Consider the following 18255-nt stretch of genomic DNA (forward strand, 5'->3'; position numbering starts at 1 on the left):
TCATGGCCTCTGAAATCCATCCATGGCAAGGGGGTCTTCACAGTGAATATAAATATATGTGTGTGTGCCACGGCCAGGGCCACTCTTGACAAGCCAACAGCTGTTAATTATGAATTGGCCTGCAGAGAGGGAGACAGGCTGGTGAATATGCAGAGCTGAAGGAACGCGCAGAGCCCATGCAACACAAGTGTCAGACCCCCACTGCACCCGGAGTGGCAGGGGTTGACCTGGGTGTCAATCACTAGCACCGGCCAAGCAACAGGACAGGGATTACTTGGAAACGACCCAAAAAACTGCAGTTTGACTCACATGGAAATTAACTTTTTTATTTGATGGTAGCACGGGAAAGTTAAGTAACACATCTTCCCGACAAATATTCAAAGTAAAGGCTCAAGAGTTTGTTACAAAGCAAAATGGGAACAGTTTAATCTCTGTACAATCTCCAATGTCACAAATGACATTTCAAGGGAATTTAGAGTGTTTGGTTTTTAAGTTCCCACGGCTACTTAGATGTAGTACCTTGCCTGCTACTCACAGTTTGTGACTACCTGCAGGCTAATTATGGTCCGCGCATGTAATGCAACTTGGAACTGCAGTTTGTGTCGCGGATCAATGCAATTTGGACACCAAGAGCATCGCAAGAGAAAGTGAGTGACATTTATGCATATATAAAATCCTTCTAGAGCTGAAGTGCTTCCCAGTATGAGACAAAAGCAACAGACATAAAATACATCCATGATTTTACATGAAAATCTACGGCAATGCTAGCAGTTCTGTGGCAGCTATTAGGTACAACACTGCTTTGAGCTTAACACTGACATCAGCATGCTAATGGTGCTAAAGGTATAATGTTTACCATGGTCACCACCTTCGTTTAGCACTTACCGTTTTCATTGTGGCGCAAAAGGGAAAGTCAGGGATCACCTAAGTCAGTTGGATTCATCCTCTGGGCACCATGAATGTCTGCACAAAATTTCATCAGAGCATGCAGAGCTCTAAAAATCAACACAAAAGCCTTGAACTATTTTTCGGATTTGATTGAGATCTAGTGTAAAGAAACCATCTAAGGGAAACCTGAACAAATACAAAGACTTCCAGCACTGAACCTCTAATAACCCCTGCTAAGTGAGGGATTCTTAAAGCTTATTTGTCATCTCTAAAACCTCATATATCTCCCTCCAGTCACTGTGGAGAGCCCCTGCGTGTACACACTAGCCATTCACAGTAGGACCAGGGTTAAGAGAGCCTGTGCCTTTAATGACAGGAATATCTCCAGGAATTTTAATTAATTTTCCACTCTTAGCAGCTGAATCTGCGTTAATTTCCCCCTCAAGGACTTTTATAAATTTCATCATTAATAAAATCAGACATTCAATTAGTCCCAAAATCCAGATTGCCAACTGTTTCATAACAGTCCTGGTCTGATTTTCCCTTTTTTATTAGGTTGGGTGAAAAAAAAGTTAAAACTAATTTCATTAATCTAATTGTCATAACTTCGAACCATCTCTTAATTAGTTCAAATTAATATGATTAATCACAATAATGACAAAAACTCATTCAATTACAGGATTTCAATGGCAAGTGGATGTGTTGGGGGTGATAGGGGCATAAAGGATGAGGGCGGGAAGCAGAGCTGGCTGCGAGAGACGGGATTGGTCATGATTATTCCGATGACTGACAGGATATCAATCATGCCGCACTTTTAATAAAGGCTGCTGGAACTTCAGTGGTAGGCCTGGCTCAGTTGTCTTCTTTCTTGTTTTATTTCTTCAAAATCCTTTGGAACTCTCCTTATTCCTCCATGAAATATGATCCTTCTTTGAATGACTTGAGCTGCACATTTTAATGAAGAGAGTGGTGTGCATAAAAACAAAAATGGACTCATCCATATGTAAATAAAATGAAGGCAGTGCATATGATCATCTCCGCTATCCCATTATTGCAGAAAATTGCATACGTTTATGCGCTGGAATGATATCACTTTATTTTCATTTGTCTGGGCTAAAGCTGCAGATGAGTCTGCCCCCTCTCTGCAGACATATGGATCGGAGAGATGCCTGCTGCGTTGCTTTCAATCAGGGCCACCGATCTAACAAAGCAGGGGAGCAGAAGCATGTCACCATTTGTCACATGCCACTGGGGCACAAGCTGAGCAGCAGGCACACCCTCGGGTGTGTTAGGCCAGGAGGGAGTGCTGCAGCTGCCAGTCTCAGGCAGGTTCCCTCTCGTCTCATGCTGTCCCCCTGGGACCAGCCACCCAAATGTCCCCAGCCAGTACTGTTGTCTGGGACGATTTGACCTGTGATCCACCCATCTGGATGGAAGGTTGCACTGAGAGGGCCGCTTAGCTTCCATCACCCTGAGGAAGGAGTCTGATGATCGTGAGGCCCATCTGGGGATAGAGATCCCCCCTCGAGAGTCCAAACCTTGGAGTCCTAAAGATGTCCCTTACCTCTGTTTGCCATTCATGCCTGCTTATTCTTTTCACTTCTTTAGACACTGCTGCTTTGATCCTCTCACTCCTGAGCAATGGCATCGAGTCGAGGAATTCACCTGCCACCCCAGGAAAAGTCAACCAAAGCCTGCTGGAGCGTTAAGCAGCATAGCATAGATACATATGTTATGTCTCTGTGACAGTGCTTATCATGCAGCTCAAGGGCTCCCATCCTTTACCCAATGGTTACATCTCACACAGCATTGGATCCATGTCTGATGCATATCTTGGCTGACAGCATAGTTGAAAGCCTGGAGCATGATAGACATGTAAAAGTGTACATTGTACACCCAAGTGGGCTGAGCATTGCATGCTGTGGCTTTTAAGTTGCTATACTCTGCCATGGCATGTGTTTACCAGTGGCATTGTTTGTAGAGCCCGGTGATTAGAGGCTATTGGAAGTGATGCAGAACCAGACAGTGAGCGGTGCCATACTTTCAGGATGCTGTGACCACATGGGGCAGCATATGGAGCTATTTCCTCTTCCCTCTCCAGGACTTTTTAGACATGTCAGTTGGGCCTTAATCATGCATTTTTCTGCATGAGGGGAGAACTGGAGTATCTGTGCCGAGCTGGCTCCTGTGCCCCACAGTTCTCCGCCAGCCCAGTCAATCAATAGTGCCCATGCACCACTGTGTACACAACATGCACATGCACACTTAAAGACACACAAGCACACAAAGACCGATACGCACAAAGAGTTTACCTGTGTCCCATTTAGGAGCCCATGCTTATTCTGTCCATTATTCAGGCCAACATGCTTTAAACCATTTCCTTATTGTCATCATGGTTTTTAATTAGAGGAGAGTGGGAACTAGTGGATGGGGGACCATACCTCAATAGTTCAGCCTTCCAGAGACTCAGGGACAAAAGGGGCATTTTTCAAGGTCTAAACCCACCCTCCCCTCATACGCACAGCCATCTCTAAGTCCCCAGCCACCCTTGAGAGGGAAGTACAGCCTTCCATGTGCATAAAGTTGAAATAAACTGCAGTCTGTATTTTCATTGGGGAAAGTGAACCCAATTTACACGCTGCTCCATTGGAGATGAGCACTCTAGCGTACCCTAGCTGGTAATCTTGCCCAGATTCCCCCTTTGTGTCCTGCATTATTGTTGAAATAAATAACCTTTCACTGCAATCAGTGTGGGGATCTTCACTTAAATTATCGCCCCACAGATAGCTCACTCATGATCTGCTTCTATATCCATTAACTATCTGGGAAAAGTGATTTATTGGTGAAGGGTAAGAAAAAAAAGGAACGAGGAGGAAGGCAAAGGAGTCGGTTTGGTTAGACAATAGTGCCCTCTACTGTTTGCAAAGTGGATCTATTTGACAGAGGTGGAAACTGTCACTGATAACATCTTCAGCACTGGTGTGCATGAAGTTGTGGAAAGGGGATCTGTATGTCTTACAGCCAAAAACCAGTTTAAGAGAGCCTTTAAGCACAACTATCTCCAATTACAATGGCCAAACTGAAAGAGGGGATGATTCAAACAACAACAACAAAAAAAAATCGGCATCCAGAATACAGCACCAGAAAAGCCGATATAAACAATTCTCTGCTGCATGAAAGGTATAGTTCAGATGGAAGTGTAGACATGGACATTATGCCCTCTCTCAGCAGCAGTTCAAGCCAGGGCTCCAGTACCTAACCCCCCTCCATCCCTCCATCCCCTCCTCCGCAGTCCCTCCTTCCCCACACTCCTGTGATGTGTCGTTACACGCTCGGCTGGCTCCTCTTCCATGACAGACTGTTACTTCCTGGAGCGGAAACGCATTTGATTGTTAACATCTGGGCCATTACAATTGCAAACTAGGGCTCTGTACATCAATCAGGAAGTGATTTCAAAACAAAGAGACCGTCCTCCAATCAATCTATTGGGAAGCGGGGGCATTACATGCTCCTGTAATCCCGGCTAATTAGCGGGATAATGGGAATGAGATTTATGAATCTGCTGAGGAGAGTGGAGGTGCGAGGGCACACTCAAATTAGCAGGGATGCACGCCAGCCAGGGCTGCAATAAGGAGGATGTGCTGTTGGTTTTTATCAACTTCTTGCTGCCTGGCCACCTTTGGCTCAGTGTCACTGTGAATAGAGCGTCACCGTGAATAGAGCATCACAGGCACCATATAAAGCCAGCACTGTTACAGCACTTGAACACTTTGTTGACATCCACCTGTTGTTCAGATTTATTTGATCAAACAACACATTTAAACTAACACCAATGTTAAGTGCAATAAGAAAGGTCTGGTCTAAGAAGAAAATAAACCATCAGTGTCATAGGTTACTATTGTATGTTGCTGACTTTAAAATAAACAATATATAGAAATGGGAGAGGTGTTACACTGACAGCTGCTTCCTCATCTTGTTTTTCGTGTATGCCAGGGATGAGAAAACCAGCTCACATAGACAAGATGTTGGGAGCAGCAAAAGGCACAGAAGTTATGAAGTTAAATATGGATGTGCTGTTGATAAAATGTACAGTGAAAAATGAATTTTTTGCAGCACTCTCAGCCCATCCTTGAGTTAGCGATGACACCCACAGCGGTAGCCACAGTTCCTGATGTCAGTCAGTATTGATGTGAGGATAGCACCTGGTGACCTGGTTGCCTGCAGTTAAATGATCATCTGTTTCCCATAAACTTGCCCATCTTTCTAGACAAGGGGCAAAAAATAATGTAGAATATAATTGAGAAAAAGGTTGATCTTCCAATTTCACTCATCCATTTTCGTCTGACTAACTGAGGTATTTTCAACAACACAGCAGAATGTGACGGGATCCACATTCATCCCTCTCCCAGAATTATTTGCAGACTGGATGCATGAGGGAGAGTGTATGTTCAGCACTGACTGTGAGGCATTGTAACCCTGGAGGTGGCTGCCTCGGTGCCACCCTGAAGCCTCTTCCTCCCCAGCGGCCCCAGGCCTGACCTTGCCCGCTGGCGGGGGACATCTCCCATTAAAGCAGCGCATTGTGATAAGGCCATTTCTTTTCCTTCAGCATCCCTTTAATGTCATCCCTGAAATATGAAGTCATTAAGCGATATTAAAACAGTGCTGACAAACTAATTAACAGAAGACATTATACGGGATGGGCTCGATTAATCCGCTTTAATTGCTCTTTTAAATGGGGGCTCCAATTAAAATTAATAAAGATTTACTGGTGATCACACCAAACTACACCAAGAAGTGGTTGTCTGAAGGGCAGCCTAAAGTCAGCGGCCTCCATTCTCAAGTTGCACTCCCTTTTGCTCCCTGCGCCCTCCCAGTGTGAGCCTGCCAAAAAGCCAGTATCTCTGAGCAGGAGATTAAACAGAGGGACTGTCCCAATGCCCCCTTGTCCCCCAGGATCAAACATTCCTGAGCTGGAGACAAAAGGGTCTCCAGCTCAGGGATGTCTGATCCTGCCTTTGTCTTTCCAGGACCCTGCTAAGGAGACACTGGCTCATTTTCCCGTTAATATTAAACCTCAGATATACACTGACTGTGCACAATCAGCCATGCTCTTTTTTTTTTTTTTTTAACTTGTAAATGTATAAAATATGACGTTGACAATTATAAAAGATTTCACGGTGTCCGCCTCCCTCAAGTCCTTGCAGAGCTGTGTTGAAAGTGCATTTCAGTTTCTATACAGGGACAAGTGCACCACTCTGTGGAGAGTATTGTACATAGCAGATTAATTTCATTTAAAGGCTTGAAACTGATTTATAATGTATAAAAGATTGCTGATATTGGCTAAAATGTTTTAAAAAACACAATTTATAAACACCAAAGAATATGATACTTCCACATTTGGAGACAAATGAACATGCTTTGATGCGAGCTGGGCTGTGGGAGTTACAGAGAGGATCACTAGATGATGCTGTTACTCTTTTCTGTTCATCCATCTCCAAGAAGTAAGCAGCTCTGATTGAAATTCTCTTTATTTTGCCTCTTTCAGTGTGAGAGTGAGAAAAGGAAAGCTCAATCAAGATGTGCATTTTGTATAAAAGTGTCTATCCAGGAGGTTAAACACAGAACACAAAGCATCCGCTCAGACGCAGTGTTTTTGTTTGAATTTGATCACGTCCTGCTGCCTTTTGCTTTTCATTTCATCTTCATTACAGAGCATGCTTTGTTTTATCTGAGACTCTAATACAGAATGTAATTTCATCTCATACTGTTTAAGTTGAAGCCTTGTCAGCCAGAGGCAGTGAAACAACTGAAGGTATTTTCTTTGTTTTCTTTCATTATATCAGAGGTGACCAAGTCTTGTTCAGAAAATGTTGCACAACAAATTAATTTGAGCAAAGCACTTTGGTTCGACCAGAGGCATTTTAATTGAGTTGAGAATGTAAATCAATTTGCTGAAGAAGAAGACAGATCTAATTGAAAAGAAATGTCCATTAAAAGATTAGTGAGGTTTATTGTCTCCAGTCTTTGTCATCAGCCAATCCAACTAATGTTTTAATTTCCTTAATGTTATCATTTCTGATGTAATTGGTGCTTGGGTGCCTAACAGGTTTTCCAATTAAATGTTTTGGTTTTGGGCAATGACAATGTAATCTCACACAGTGACAAGAAACAGTGTACTTTCATAGAGGTGGATCATGCTGTTATGCATGGTGCATACCTATCTTTGTTCTTTTATTTTAAAGGCACTGTGTTGCCTTTTTGTCAAGGTTTCAGTTCTGAGATTACTTTTAAACATACAATAACAGTGTTTATGTGCTAAATACTCAACGCTGTTTATTGACAGTGAAATGTACAATTGGAATTTAATCACATTTAATTCACTGCTGTGATTTTCCGGTTTGCGCTGAGCTCAAGGCATCAAAAGTAGCTCATCTGTGATTTTTGTGACATCACCAAACTCTGTGTGTGTGCGTGTGTGTTTTGCGATCAGTGTGCTTTGAGTGGGTGCCTGGAAGAAAGCGTCAACGGGTTTGTGGAATTTTGCTTTGGTGGCACAACTGCGATATGAGGTCACCTCGGGCATTAGTCATTAGGAGGGAATGCATTGTGGCTGTTTTTAAGACATGGCAGTTGTCTGTATCCGCAGCGGCCGCACAATGAATGCAGGCCTTAGAAAGTTGACTTGAATTGGCTTGGGTGAACAATGTGAACAGCATAGTTTGGGGGACATTTAACAGCTGGCTGCTGGACGTGGATTAGAGGCACCTTAGGGGCTTGGCAGTGGCACACAGTATTTTCATAGTCAAACATTTGCACCTAAAAACAAAGGATTTACCTGCTGTGTCTTGTTTCTTTAAAAGTGAGTTGAAGTAGGGATTCTCGATGAGGAAGACCATCACACACGAATTTGATATTATAATTTAGTGCATCTTTAATTTCAATAATCATCCAGTACAATGTCTGTGACTGAAATGTCTGAAAATGATTGTACTTTACACGACCTTTATACATGATAATAAAACCCATGACAGTCAATGGCATTATTTTCACATGCACATTCTGTCAAGCTAATAGTTTACAACATAATCATAGAACATTACGCAACATACGACAGCGGCACGTGTACATTTACACAACGCACACAGCTATGCAAAGAAATGCAATTAAAAGCAAAGTAATACTGACGGTAATGCCCCCCCCCCAAAAAAAACCTCTTCCAGTTCAACTTCATCAGGCTACACTATAGTTTAATAATATCAAAAAGCATGATTACACGTTGTAAACATTTTTACACACCTACAAACTCAGTTACTCTCAAAATGTGTTGAGGCAGATTATATAAGCAAACACCAATAAACAGAGTAAACCACAAGAGCATTAATATTTATCTGCTTGTCGATAAAAGTAGAACATACAGAATTTCAGGCTAAAGATAAAATGGTGTGTGTGTGTGTGTGTGTGGGTGTGTGTGTGTGTGTGTGTGTGTGTGTGTGTGTATGTGTGTATGAGTATGAGTGTGTGTGTGTGTGTGTTTTTTTTTACAGATCTACAAAATAATTAATTATGCAACATCTACATTTCACCTCACTAAAATGCACTATAAGAAAGGATGAAATAATACTGCCAAGTGACTAACTTCAATTCCTTCACTGTTATAACTCTCCTCTCACTTCGGTCTATAAATAGGAAGATGTCTTGAACTCCTCGGGGACGTCGCTGTCCAGTTTACAGATCACCTTGTATATGGCCTTCTTCCAAGAGGGGTCTGAATCTTTGGTTGCAGAAATGGCATTGTAAAACTCATGCAAGGTGATCTCAGCAACCTCCAGGAATCTGTCTGGGACCTGTAACAGAGGGGAAAAGTAGAAACTTATAAGTGAACTCAATCCAGTTATTCTAATCGTGAGAAAGTATTTCATGCAATGTTAGAATCTGTCTTCGGCTTTCTCAAAGTCAAAAACACATGAAATGAAGACCTGTAGCACAATTCTTCAAACACTCAAGCTGATGAAAGGGAGCTCATCTCTTTGTTCTCTGCACACATACAATAAATGCAAGACTGCAATCATTAACTTTCATTTAGAGGCCTTTTTGATTAGCTCATCTTGTTTTCTTGAACATAAATGGACCACTGCTGAGAATTCTTCCCAGGGATTCTACGCAGCACTGTCAGGACGAGTCAACAAAGCATGATTATGAATTTCAGCAGGAATATGGCCAGAAGCTGAAGATTAACGTGATCTTTGATAGGACTTGATAGAGTGGTTAGATTTAGGTGCAGGCTTCATGATAGTTGTGGTTAGGTAAAGGATCTGGTGTGGTTAAAAATGGGGTAAGAATCTAGGAGTGTTGGCTCCAACCCTCAGCGATGGTCACAAGGTTTGGGTAGTGATTGAAATGATGAGACTGTTGATAAAAGAAGCAGAAATGAGCTTCCTCCATAGGGGGGACTGGGCTCAGACTTAGAGATAGGATGAGGAGTTCAGACATCTGGAGGAGCTTGGAGAAAAACCACTGCTCCTTCTTGTCAAAAGGAACTAGTTGAGGTGGTTGGGGCATCTGACCGAGATGCCTCCTGGGCGCCTCTTCTTGAAGGTTTTCTTCACATGTTAGACTGATTAGATATCTTATCTGGCCTGAGAACATCTCAGGATCCTCCAAGAGGAGCTGGAAAACATTGCTTGGGAGAGGAACATCTGGACTACCTTGATTAGCCTGCTGCCACCCGACTAAGAAGATGAAAATAAATGGATGGATCGATGAATGGATGGGTGGATGGAATCTGCGAGAGAGCCATAACTACAGCAGGATCCATAAAAAGTCTAGATGCAAGGGGTGCTGGGAGAAAACCGCCCTGCAGCCCTTGTTTCCCATCCACTGACCAGTTAGCACAACAGTTGTTGGCATAAGTTATTTTTCTTTCCCCTCATCTCCTGACACAAAAGCATCCCTGGGAAAGGAATGTCTTGGTCCCAAGGTAAAGAAAACGGTCTCGTCCCTTTCCCACCAAACGGCCTTCTCCCTCGGAATCCACAGCGTCTTTCTCAGCATTCCGCATCAGTAGCAATCTCAGTCTCGCTCAGGCGTACTGGTCCTCTAATCCTAAGTTGTTTTAGTGGGATTTTGCGGCTTCCTCTTCCCACAGTTTGATAAAGCATCACTCTGGAGTTTAGATAATGGCTGTAAAGGCTGGCCAGCCACAGGTGCAGTGTGACAAACAGGTCAGCACACGGACATACGTGACCACAGCTACATGCTGACAGGAGGACATACTTCAGTAGGTTACTAACTGCTGTGATGAATGTGTCAAGTCCAGTGCTTTAGAGGAGGAGTTCAACATTCAACACGCTTATTCGCTTTCTGGCAGAGAGTTAGATCTCTCTCATATCTGTCCATTAAATATGAAGCTGGAGCCAGTTAGTTTATCTAAGCATAAAGACTGGAAACAGGAGGAAACATCTAGCTTGGCTCTGTCCAAAGACAACCAAATCGACCTAACAGCACCTCTACTGCACCTTAATCATATAATCATTTGTTCAATCCGTGCAATTCATGAGTGCCTGGAAAATGCTCAGGATTTAAAAAATTAGCTACAACGTGTTCATTACTGAGCTCCAGATGTGGTGCATATTACTTACGTTACTTTTGGACAGAGTCAGGCTAGCTGTTTCCACCTGTTTCCAGTCTTTATGCTAAGCTAGGCTAAGGTAATTGGCTGCTGGCTGTAGCTTCATATCACACGACACTCTCTCTCTCTCCGCTCAAAAAAATAAGCCTACTTAAAAAAAGATTTTAAAAAAATTCCAGATGGATTACCGACAGAACTGAAACAATTTCTTCCAATTAAACAAAACCTTGTTAATCTGTCCTACAGTGTATGTACACAATGAGAGCAGGACCTCCTTTGACAAAACCTCATGAGCAAAAAAATCAGCTAGAATGATCTCGATGCAAACAAAACAATGGGCAACATAAAAGAATGGATGAGTAATGAGTGACACTTACGTGGAAGTCATTGGCTTTATTGTAGTGCATATTCAGCGCCCGGAATAGCTCTGAGTCCCTGCTAACTGTAATGTCTTTGACATCGCTGATGCCGTCAACGATGGACTGACGGGCAAACTTCTCCATCTGGATGTAGTAGAACTCCCTAAAGTTACTGAACCACTTGATCAGCTGAGAGGTGATGCAGCGGTTGAACTGGAAATAGAGAGAGAAAAAAAATACTTCACTTAATACTGCTCACAAGTTTATAGCCAAAGATTAAAGGGACCATCCAGCAAACCGAAACCCCTGCATTCACAAAAATCTGCTCAGCTAAAGCATCCCTGAGCAAAACAATGAATATCCAGCGGCTGCAGGAGTACTTTTATGACCTTTGATCTCCCTGTGAAGAGGGCAAATGAAAGCACAGATCGTCCTTTTCAGGATAAATGAAATATGTAATTTCAGAATTCAGAATTTCAGTGAGAGCACGCAGAAATTTCAAAATATTAATCTCAAAGGCCTTTCAATTAAAAACCAAACCCTTTCCATAATTAAGTGAAAACCTGCGTTTGGTACCTGTAGGGCAAAACGCCACCAAATGGTCTGTCGCTCTACGCGACATTAATTGTTCTGATCCTTTCCCACCAATGTTCGGGGTAAAAAAACATCTGTCAGAGCTCTGTATTTCTAAACTCAGTCTTGACATTAGTCTTGTTATTCTATCTCCTCATCCAGAAAGACAGAAAAAAATGCCTAAGGGCTGGGCAGGCATCAAAGACGCTTCTTCTCTCTGGTGCGGTGGGTGAGAAAGCGGCAGCATAAGGACAGAAGGAAGCTTCCCTCTCATTGACTCGGGCTGATAGGATGGAATCAGACACTGGGATTAGGTGCCCTTTTGTTCAGTGCCACTTCCCACCACAGGATTGTAAGCAAGGAGGAGAAGTTCGCAGGGCTGCAGCGACAGCATCCTCCCCCCTGACCCCGGGGGTCAGAGCAGATTGAGAGGCAGGGGCCCGCACTGGCCCAGAGACCCAGGGCCGTGGTGGAAGGAGAGGTGATAGGAGAGTGGATCGGAGAGAAACTTGAGAGGTGTTTGGAGAAAACTAGAAGGGAGGCATGAGCGGGAGCTTGTGCTGTAAGCGGGAGTGATATACCGTTCCTGCTGGAAAAGACTAAAAGGAAGGGAGTGGGGATAAATAGGGTGAATGAGACGAGTGAACGGCAGGACACAGATAAGGAGACAAGAGAGAAGACAAAAAGAGGAGATAGAGGAGGAGGCATGACACGAGACCAAGGCCAAAATACACAGGATGTTGTGTTTAGGGCCAGCTCACCGCCGCCTGGTTGCTGCCGCACAAGTCTCTAATACCAACTCTCTGTTGACACTCAATAGTAATGCCTTGCCTACAGAGTCCTTTGTCACTCCATTTGCTGACTGGAGTGGCTTTTTTAAAGAGAGAATGCCCCCGTATCTCCCTCTGCCCCCAGGACACACTAGCAGCTCAGTGGCTTTGTTATTTAAACCCTCTGCGTTTTTGTTTCTCTCCTCCGACACACTGCTGAATTTTTCTGTCCCAAACACACACTGACAAGTCGATACCGGGGAGCGAAACGCAGGACAAACAATCCTGTAGGTTGTGTGACGCGTTCAGTAAAACACTTGTTTTATATTTACATGTAAAAGCGTACCTTGACATCAGGGAAGAAGGTTTTCAGCACATTGGAGCTGGGGTAGCGGGTGTAGAAGAACATTAGCTTTGCCTTCTTCAGATGGCTCGGGGTGAGACCCTCCTGGATGTTCACAGTTACGTTAAGGCAGAAAAGCTGACAATTAAATAAAACACAGTGCATACAGTCGTGTGCAAAGTGACAGCAGACCAGAGTATTGTGTTGCCTCAATCTTCAGCTAAATTGAATTTCCCTAAAGAACAGCTCGGCATTAACCAGGGAGTCAATAATGACCCTAACATGTGCTTATTGGCAAAACAGAATTACGAATTAGATTAGGGATTTTTAATTAGAGCGCGAAGCACTTCATGCCTGGCAGTTAAGGCGGCTTGTTTTGAAATGTTTTGAAAAAGGAGCTGACTTGATTTAAAGGCGACATATGTCACCATATATATTTTCCTGGGAAAAAAAAAATGGGAAATTTGGTCAAATGTTGCAAAACAAAAAAAGATAAAATTAATATATATTTTAAATTGTTTCTTGGGTTATGTGGTATATATAAAATTGTGTAAAATTGTTGCTCAACAAATTGGTGTTCAGCACATTTTAGAATGTATATTTCCTTTATTGCAAATACGAATAAATTCAATACCTTCTCAAGTTTTCCCCCTGTGGCAATGAAGACGCTCTGGAGCATTTCCTCTGTAGTCCACCACCATGCCTTAGGTCATAATATTTCCTTATCAGGTCACCACACCATACATTTTATTAGGGAACCCTACCTTTGAAATAAGGAAGTTGGGATGAAAGATTTATGTGGCATTGTTCAAAGAGAAGCAGAGCTCTTTGCACTGTAAAGATAAAGCGAATCCTGAGAGGCACCACATAATATTCCTCTCTAACACAAGAGAATCACAAATCTGAACACTTCTGGGAGAATTTAGGATGTTTTTCTAAAACATCATTTATGTAATAATGAGAGATAGAAAAGAAATTAATTGTTTAATTGAAATTAGGCAAAGAATGGTGAAAAGTAAATATTATTAAGATCCTGTTGATCATGCATGTCAACATCCGCATAAATTAAAAAAATGTAATTTCCAAATATTGGCCAAATTTTTCCCTGAATAGATCAACTTACAGTATTTCTTTGAGTTCCTATGAGGCGGAATACTGTTATCCTGCAGTCCATTTCAATCATGTACATTCTGACAAAGGTATCCAACAACAAATGCTCAAGACAAGAGCTCAAGTGTTATGGTTGGGAGGCACTTTTGATTTCCACCAGCACTCAGATGTGACCTTTCAGATGCACCCCTATCACTCTGATGATGGAGAAATAGATCCTGCACCTTTTCAAGTCTGAAAAAACGACGCTTCCTGAAACAGAAACCGATGCTTTCTCTGCCTTTGAAAAATTGGCTTTTGTTCCTGGCAATTCTTATCAAAGCCTTGTATTCCTTTTTATTTGTCTTTTTCTAAACTTAAAGTCATTACTCTGCTCAGATTAAAGAAGACGCTGTAATTTTCTATGGGGTTAGCAAGATCAAAGAAAAAATTCTCCTTGAAGTTTGTTACTGGAACTGCCCATGCTGCAATGAACCTCAACCAGCCATTGTTCAGATGAGAGCTGGAATATAGAGAGTTTGTTTAAAATAAAAAGGTGGATTCAGTATATAAGACATTATCAAACATACTCTGCTGTAATGAGGAGTGTAGAGAAAACTATGAGGTTTCCACTGCAATTTTTTTTCCATTTTGTGCAGGTAGATTTCTGAGTAAATTAATTTCTAATAAAATGTAGTCGCTCTGTAAAAGCTGTTTTGCATTTATACAGTAAAGTCAAGGTTTTTTTAACATCACTGCACTTTCAACCCACATACATGTCAAAAACAAACGCCTGACTTTCTTTCTTTCATTTTTTTTTTATCAGTATTAAACAAAAAGCAAAGGCACTCTGGCTGCTATTTCTTGTTTTAAGTGAAAGGATATGTTGAGTGACATGTAGGGGTTTCGTTCAGCCATGCTCTGCAGTTCACCGCACTCAATCTTGACGTGAGGGAGACACAGATTCTCGACTGTCACTGCCCCCAGGGCGGAGGGACGAGGGTGGTGGCCGAGGTGGCTGGATGTCACCTTGGACCTCATGGCGATGGTGTCCCAGGGCAGGTCCACTGAGTCTGGGGAGGTCCGGTCCATTGATGGGGGCATGCAAGGGAGACCACCAAAGTTGGAATGGGGCCCGTACTTAAGTAGATGCTCGAGGATCTGGCTGTCATGCAGAGGGGTGCTGTAATTGAACTGAAATGGCGTCTGGTGCAGAGGATAGGGTCTCTTCACTGTCGGGGTGACTGCGCTCAGAGGGGTCACTGCAGGCTTGCGGACCACCAGTGACAGCGCCTCCGTCTGGTCCTGTGGGCTTTGAGCCTCGGAGCTTTCATAATACTCCAAAGAGCGGGGTTTCACTGCTGCCTCCTCCGCCTGGGGCTGTTCCTGGGTGGAGCCGGCCTGCTGGCTCTTCCTGTCCATGCCCATGCTGATCTGCATCTCTGGAGAAGAGCACACGCGCTGCTGAGGGGACAGGTCCAGCCCTGTGGAGGACACCTTCTTGAACACCCTGTCCACACAGTCATTCACAGCCCTGGAGAGCTCCTGCTTCAGGGTGTCTTGCAGGTTCTGACTCTCTCTTTGGTGTACCAGATAACCAACTACTTTCATTCGGTCCTTACACTCTGCAGTCACTCTGCTGTTCTTCCTCTCAAAATCATCTTCAGTGCTTATGTAGTGTGAGGCTATGCTTTCTCCCACAGTGTCATGCTCAACAGCGACCTCCGTCTCGTCTCTGTCGTTGTGTTCAGGGTCTTCCTGGTTGTAAACTTGAAGGAACTTTTCCTGGAGCTGACGCAGGAGCCTTTGCATGCTGTGGAGCTGCTCTCTCAGCTTGTGACACTCCTCATCCTTGGTGTTGCAGGTATCACTACTGCTGCTACCTGGTCTTCTGTTAGCCGGTCCTCCAACACTGTGTTCCTGATGCTGAGGCAACCTCTGTTTACGTTTGTTCTCCCTGTATGCTTCTCTGGCCTCTCTGGTGTCTCTGGCATCCACATCAGACCTCTCACCGTCTCCATGCTGCCTGCTGTTGGGAGAGCCTGCCATGACCCTGATAATGTTCTCCACCCTGGCCCTCTTGGCCTGCAGGTGGTCAGTCATGGGATGCTCCCCTTCTGGGCTGGCTACCGTAGAAATGTGAGCACTGGGAGAGGCAGCTTCCACCGTGCTGTCCTTTGAGGAGATGCTGCTCTGGTCTTCCTGACCGGAGTCAGCAGCAGCGGAGCCGGAAAGGTAGAAATGGCTTTCATCTAGTGCCCTCTTGTTGTGGATTGTCTTGCGGAGGAGTTGAGAGATGATGGATCCGTTGGAGTATGAAGCCAGAGACTCGTCATACATGTTTCTGCGGAAGCAAGGCAACATGACGTCCGGCTTGTCGTCGTCTAGGCAGCCTTCACTGGAGCTGTGCATGTTCTGGTCGGGATGACTGAGGTTCATCCTCACTGAGAAAACTGGTTCAGGCTTCGGCTTCACACGTTGCAGAATCAGAGCTCTGTGAAATGCAATAATCTGAAATGACAGAAAAAAACAATTGAGGTCATAAATAATGCAAAAACACATTTAAAAAAGACAAAAATGATAGCCTTCACTATTTTCAAATCCTGTCATTTTTCTATTTTGCTTATTGTCTCCTTTACATTTCAAAGGAAAAAAAAAACATCTTACTGTTTTCTCTGTATTTGCCTGCATTCAGATAAACATGACGATCGCATGTAATGTCTCTTGACGCTTTATGTAGGTAGCAAAGATAAAGTCTGTTCATTTGTAATGATAAAATGAATACATTAATGTAATAGACACAACATTCACAGGTAATTTTGTCATTTTGTTTCTAAGACTTGACACTACAGTTGTGATTTTAAAATTGTTATATTAGCAAATGTTGAATAAATACGACAGAAAATCAAAGAACCCTAAATTATTGGAAGACACTCGGTTGTGTAAAAAAGAACGAAAGAAAGAAAGAAAAGTCCTTGAACTTAAGCAAAGAAGGTGAGCTGTCTTTTATATCATTTCATCTTGGGGTTGCAGTAATGGTTAACATAAAGGATAAAAAGAAAAATGTGATGTACCCATGAAAGGTCAATTTCAGCTTATGAAAGCCACAGACCATGCACAAGAAACGGCTCTATATATGTATTATTTACAAGAGAAAATATCATGAAAACCGCTTTATTTTTCATGGTTTTCATCTTAAGGGATGATCAAGAGATGATCTTCAGAACTACAAATAAAAGCTTGATAGTCTGGTTCTGCTTCATTCCCTTTAACTGTTTAAAACATTTTCTGTGCTGTAACACAAACTATACTCACACAATTGGCTGCATGTGCATTGTCAGACTAATTAAAAATACTTCTGCATGAAATAGAACGGGCGGACTTGTAAAGAAAAGATTGTACTTTATGTTTCTACAGTAGACAATTGATTTTATATCAGTCAGCCTTTAGTTTCTATTTCTTACTTTCAATATAAATAAACCTTTCATTAGAGAGACCAAACTGCTTCGGAAGAATATGTAAAAAAAAAAAAAAAGAATAGTACTCACTTTTCCCACAAAGCAAAATCTGAAATAATTTAATTCTCCTACAATTTCTGGAGAAAAGGTGTAATTTGAACGTTTCCTTTGCTACTACTGTGTGAATAAATGGTGAATTAGCTGATATCAACCGCCTGAAGAGGAACATACAATGTACAACTTGAAACTAATTTAAGTGAAGGTGCAGACTGGTTTGAGTGTCCAGTTTTATTCAGATAAAAATCAACTATACATGAACCCAACAAGCAAATCAAATAGGCTGTGTTTGACTTATAAAACTTCAAACACTCACTTAGCCGTCAATGAACACTTACCGATAACTAATTTAAAAACTCACCAAGCAAGTGATTATAGTTGACAGCTATTACTGTAAAAGCATGCGTGAGATTGTCAACAATTAAAAGAAAAGAAGAAAAAAAAAAACACCCACAAGTGCAAATCTCTCTCATGACAAACCATGAAACTGAGGAGGCTTTTGAAGCGAAGTGAGACGCAGGCATGCACTTTGGCACAGTCCTACAGAGCTGCAGTGTAACCGCAGAGTGAGAGATGCTGGCGGGACCTTACCTGTTGCGCCGGGACGTGGTGCCGAGCTGCTGGCCTGCGCAGACTGTCAGCCGGACAGGAGCAGTGCAGGAGAGTCGATGCATCACACGGAGCTGGGGCGTGGCCATGTGAAAGCAACGAGGTGGTCGCACGCCACCCACCCACATCATGTCAGGAGGAGGAAAGTGTGTGTAAGGTGTTGGAGTGACAGTCTACTCATTGTGGTGAGCCGGGGGCATTCAAAAGCCTGCAATGGCAAAGAATAATAGTGGCTGAGGCTGTTTGGAAATGTGCATGAACAACTCTGTCTTCCCTCAGGAGTGGAAAATAAGAAAAAAGTCTCAGAAAAAAGTCTATAAATATAGACTCTGCCTTTCATATCGCTATTCTTTAATCAGGTAATCACTGTATTTGTCTCCAATAGACAGCCCAGCAGTGAAAGAGAGACAGGATATAACACAAAGCACACATACACACAAAGAAGACAGGAGTGGAAACCAGAGCACACAAGTTTAAG

General features: G+C 42.9%; 1 protein-coding gene across 1 annotated transcript; it reads right to left on the reverse strand.

Annotated features, from left to right (window-relative positions):
- Positions 1 to 8567: 8567 nt before the first annotated feature.
- On the reverse strand, positions 8568 to 16092 carry prox2 (prospero homeobox 2). Its single transcript, XM_076749376.1, has 4 exons — positions 14539 to 16092; positions 12568 to 12675; positions 10897 to 11091; positions 8568 to 8735 (listed from the first exon to the last, which is right to left on the reverse strand). The coding sequence occupies exons 1-4, from the start codon at positions 16090 to 16092 to the stop codon at positions 8568 to 8570; spliced, it is 2025 nt and encodes a 674-aa protein (XP_076605491.1).
- Positions 16093 to 18255: the final 2163 nt, after the last annotated feature.

This window comes from Chaetodon auriga, chromosome 14 (assembly GCF_051107435.1).
Source record: "Chaetodon auriga isolate fChaAug3 chromosome 14, fChaAug3.hap1, whole genome shotgun sequence".
NCBI lineage: Eukaryota > Metazoa > Chordata > Actinopteri > Chaetodontiformes > Chaetodontidae > Chaetodon > Chaetodon auriga.

Bases quoted from the DNA above. Each gene is read 5' to 3' on its own strand.
- prox2 (XM_076749376.1), bottom strand. From the start codon at position 16,092: ATGAACCTCAGTCATCCCGACCAGAACATGCACAGCTCCAGTGAAGGC. The intron at 11,092-12,567 runs GTACGCTTTTAC...CTCTATTTCCAG, and splicing joins CCTTCTTCCCTGATGTCAAG to TTCAACCGCTGCATCACCTC. The intron at 8,736-10,896 runs GTAAGTGTCACT...CCTCTGTTACAG, and splicing joins ATAAAGCCAATGACTTCCAC to GTCCCAGACAGATTCCTGGA.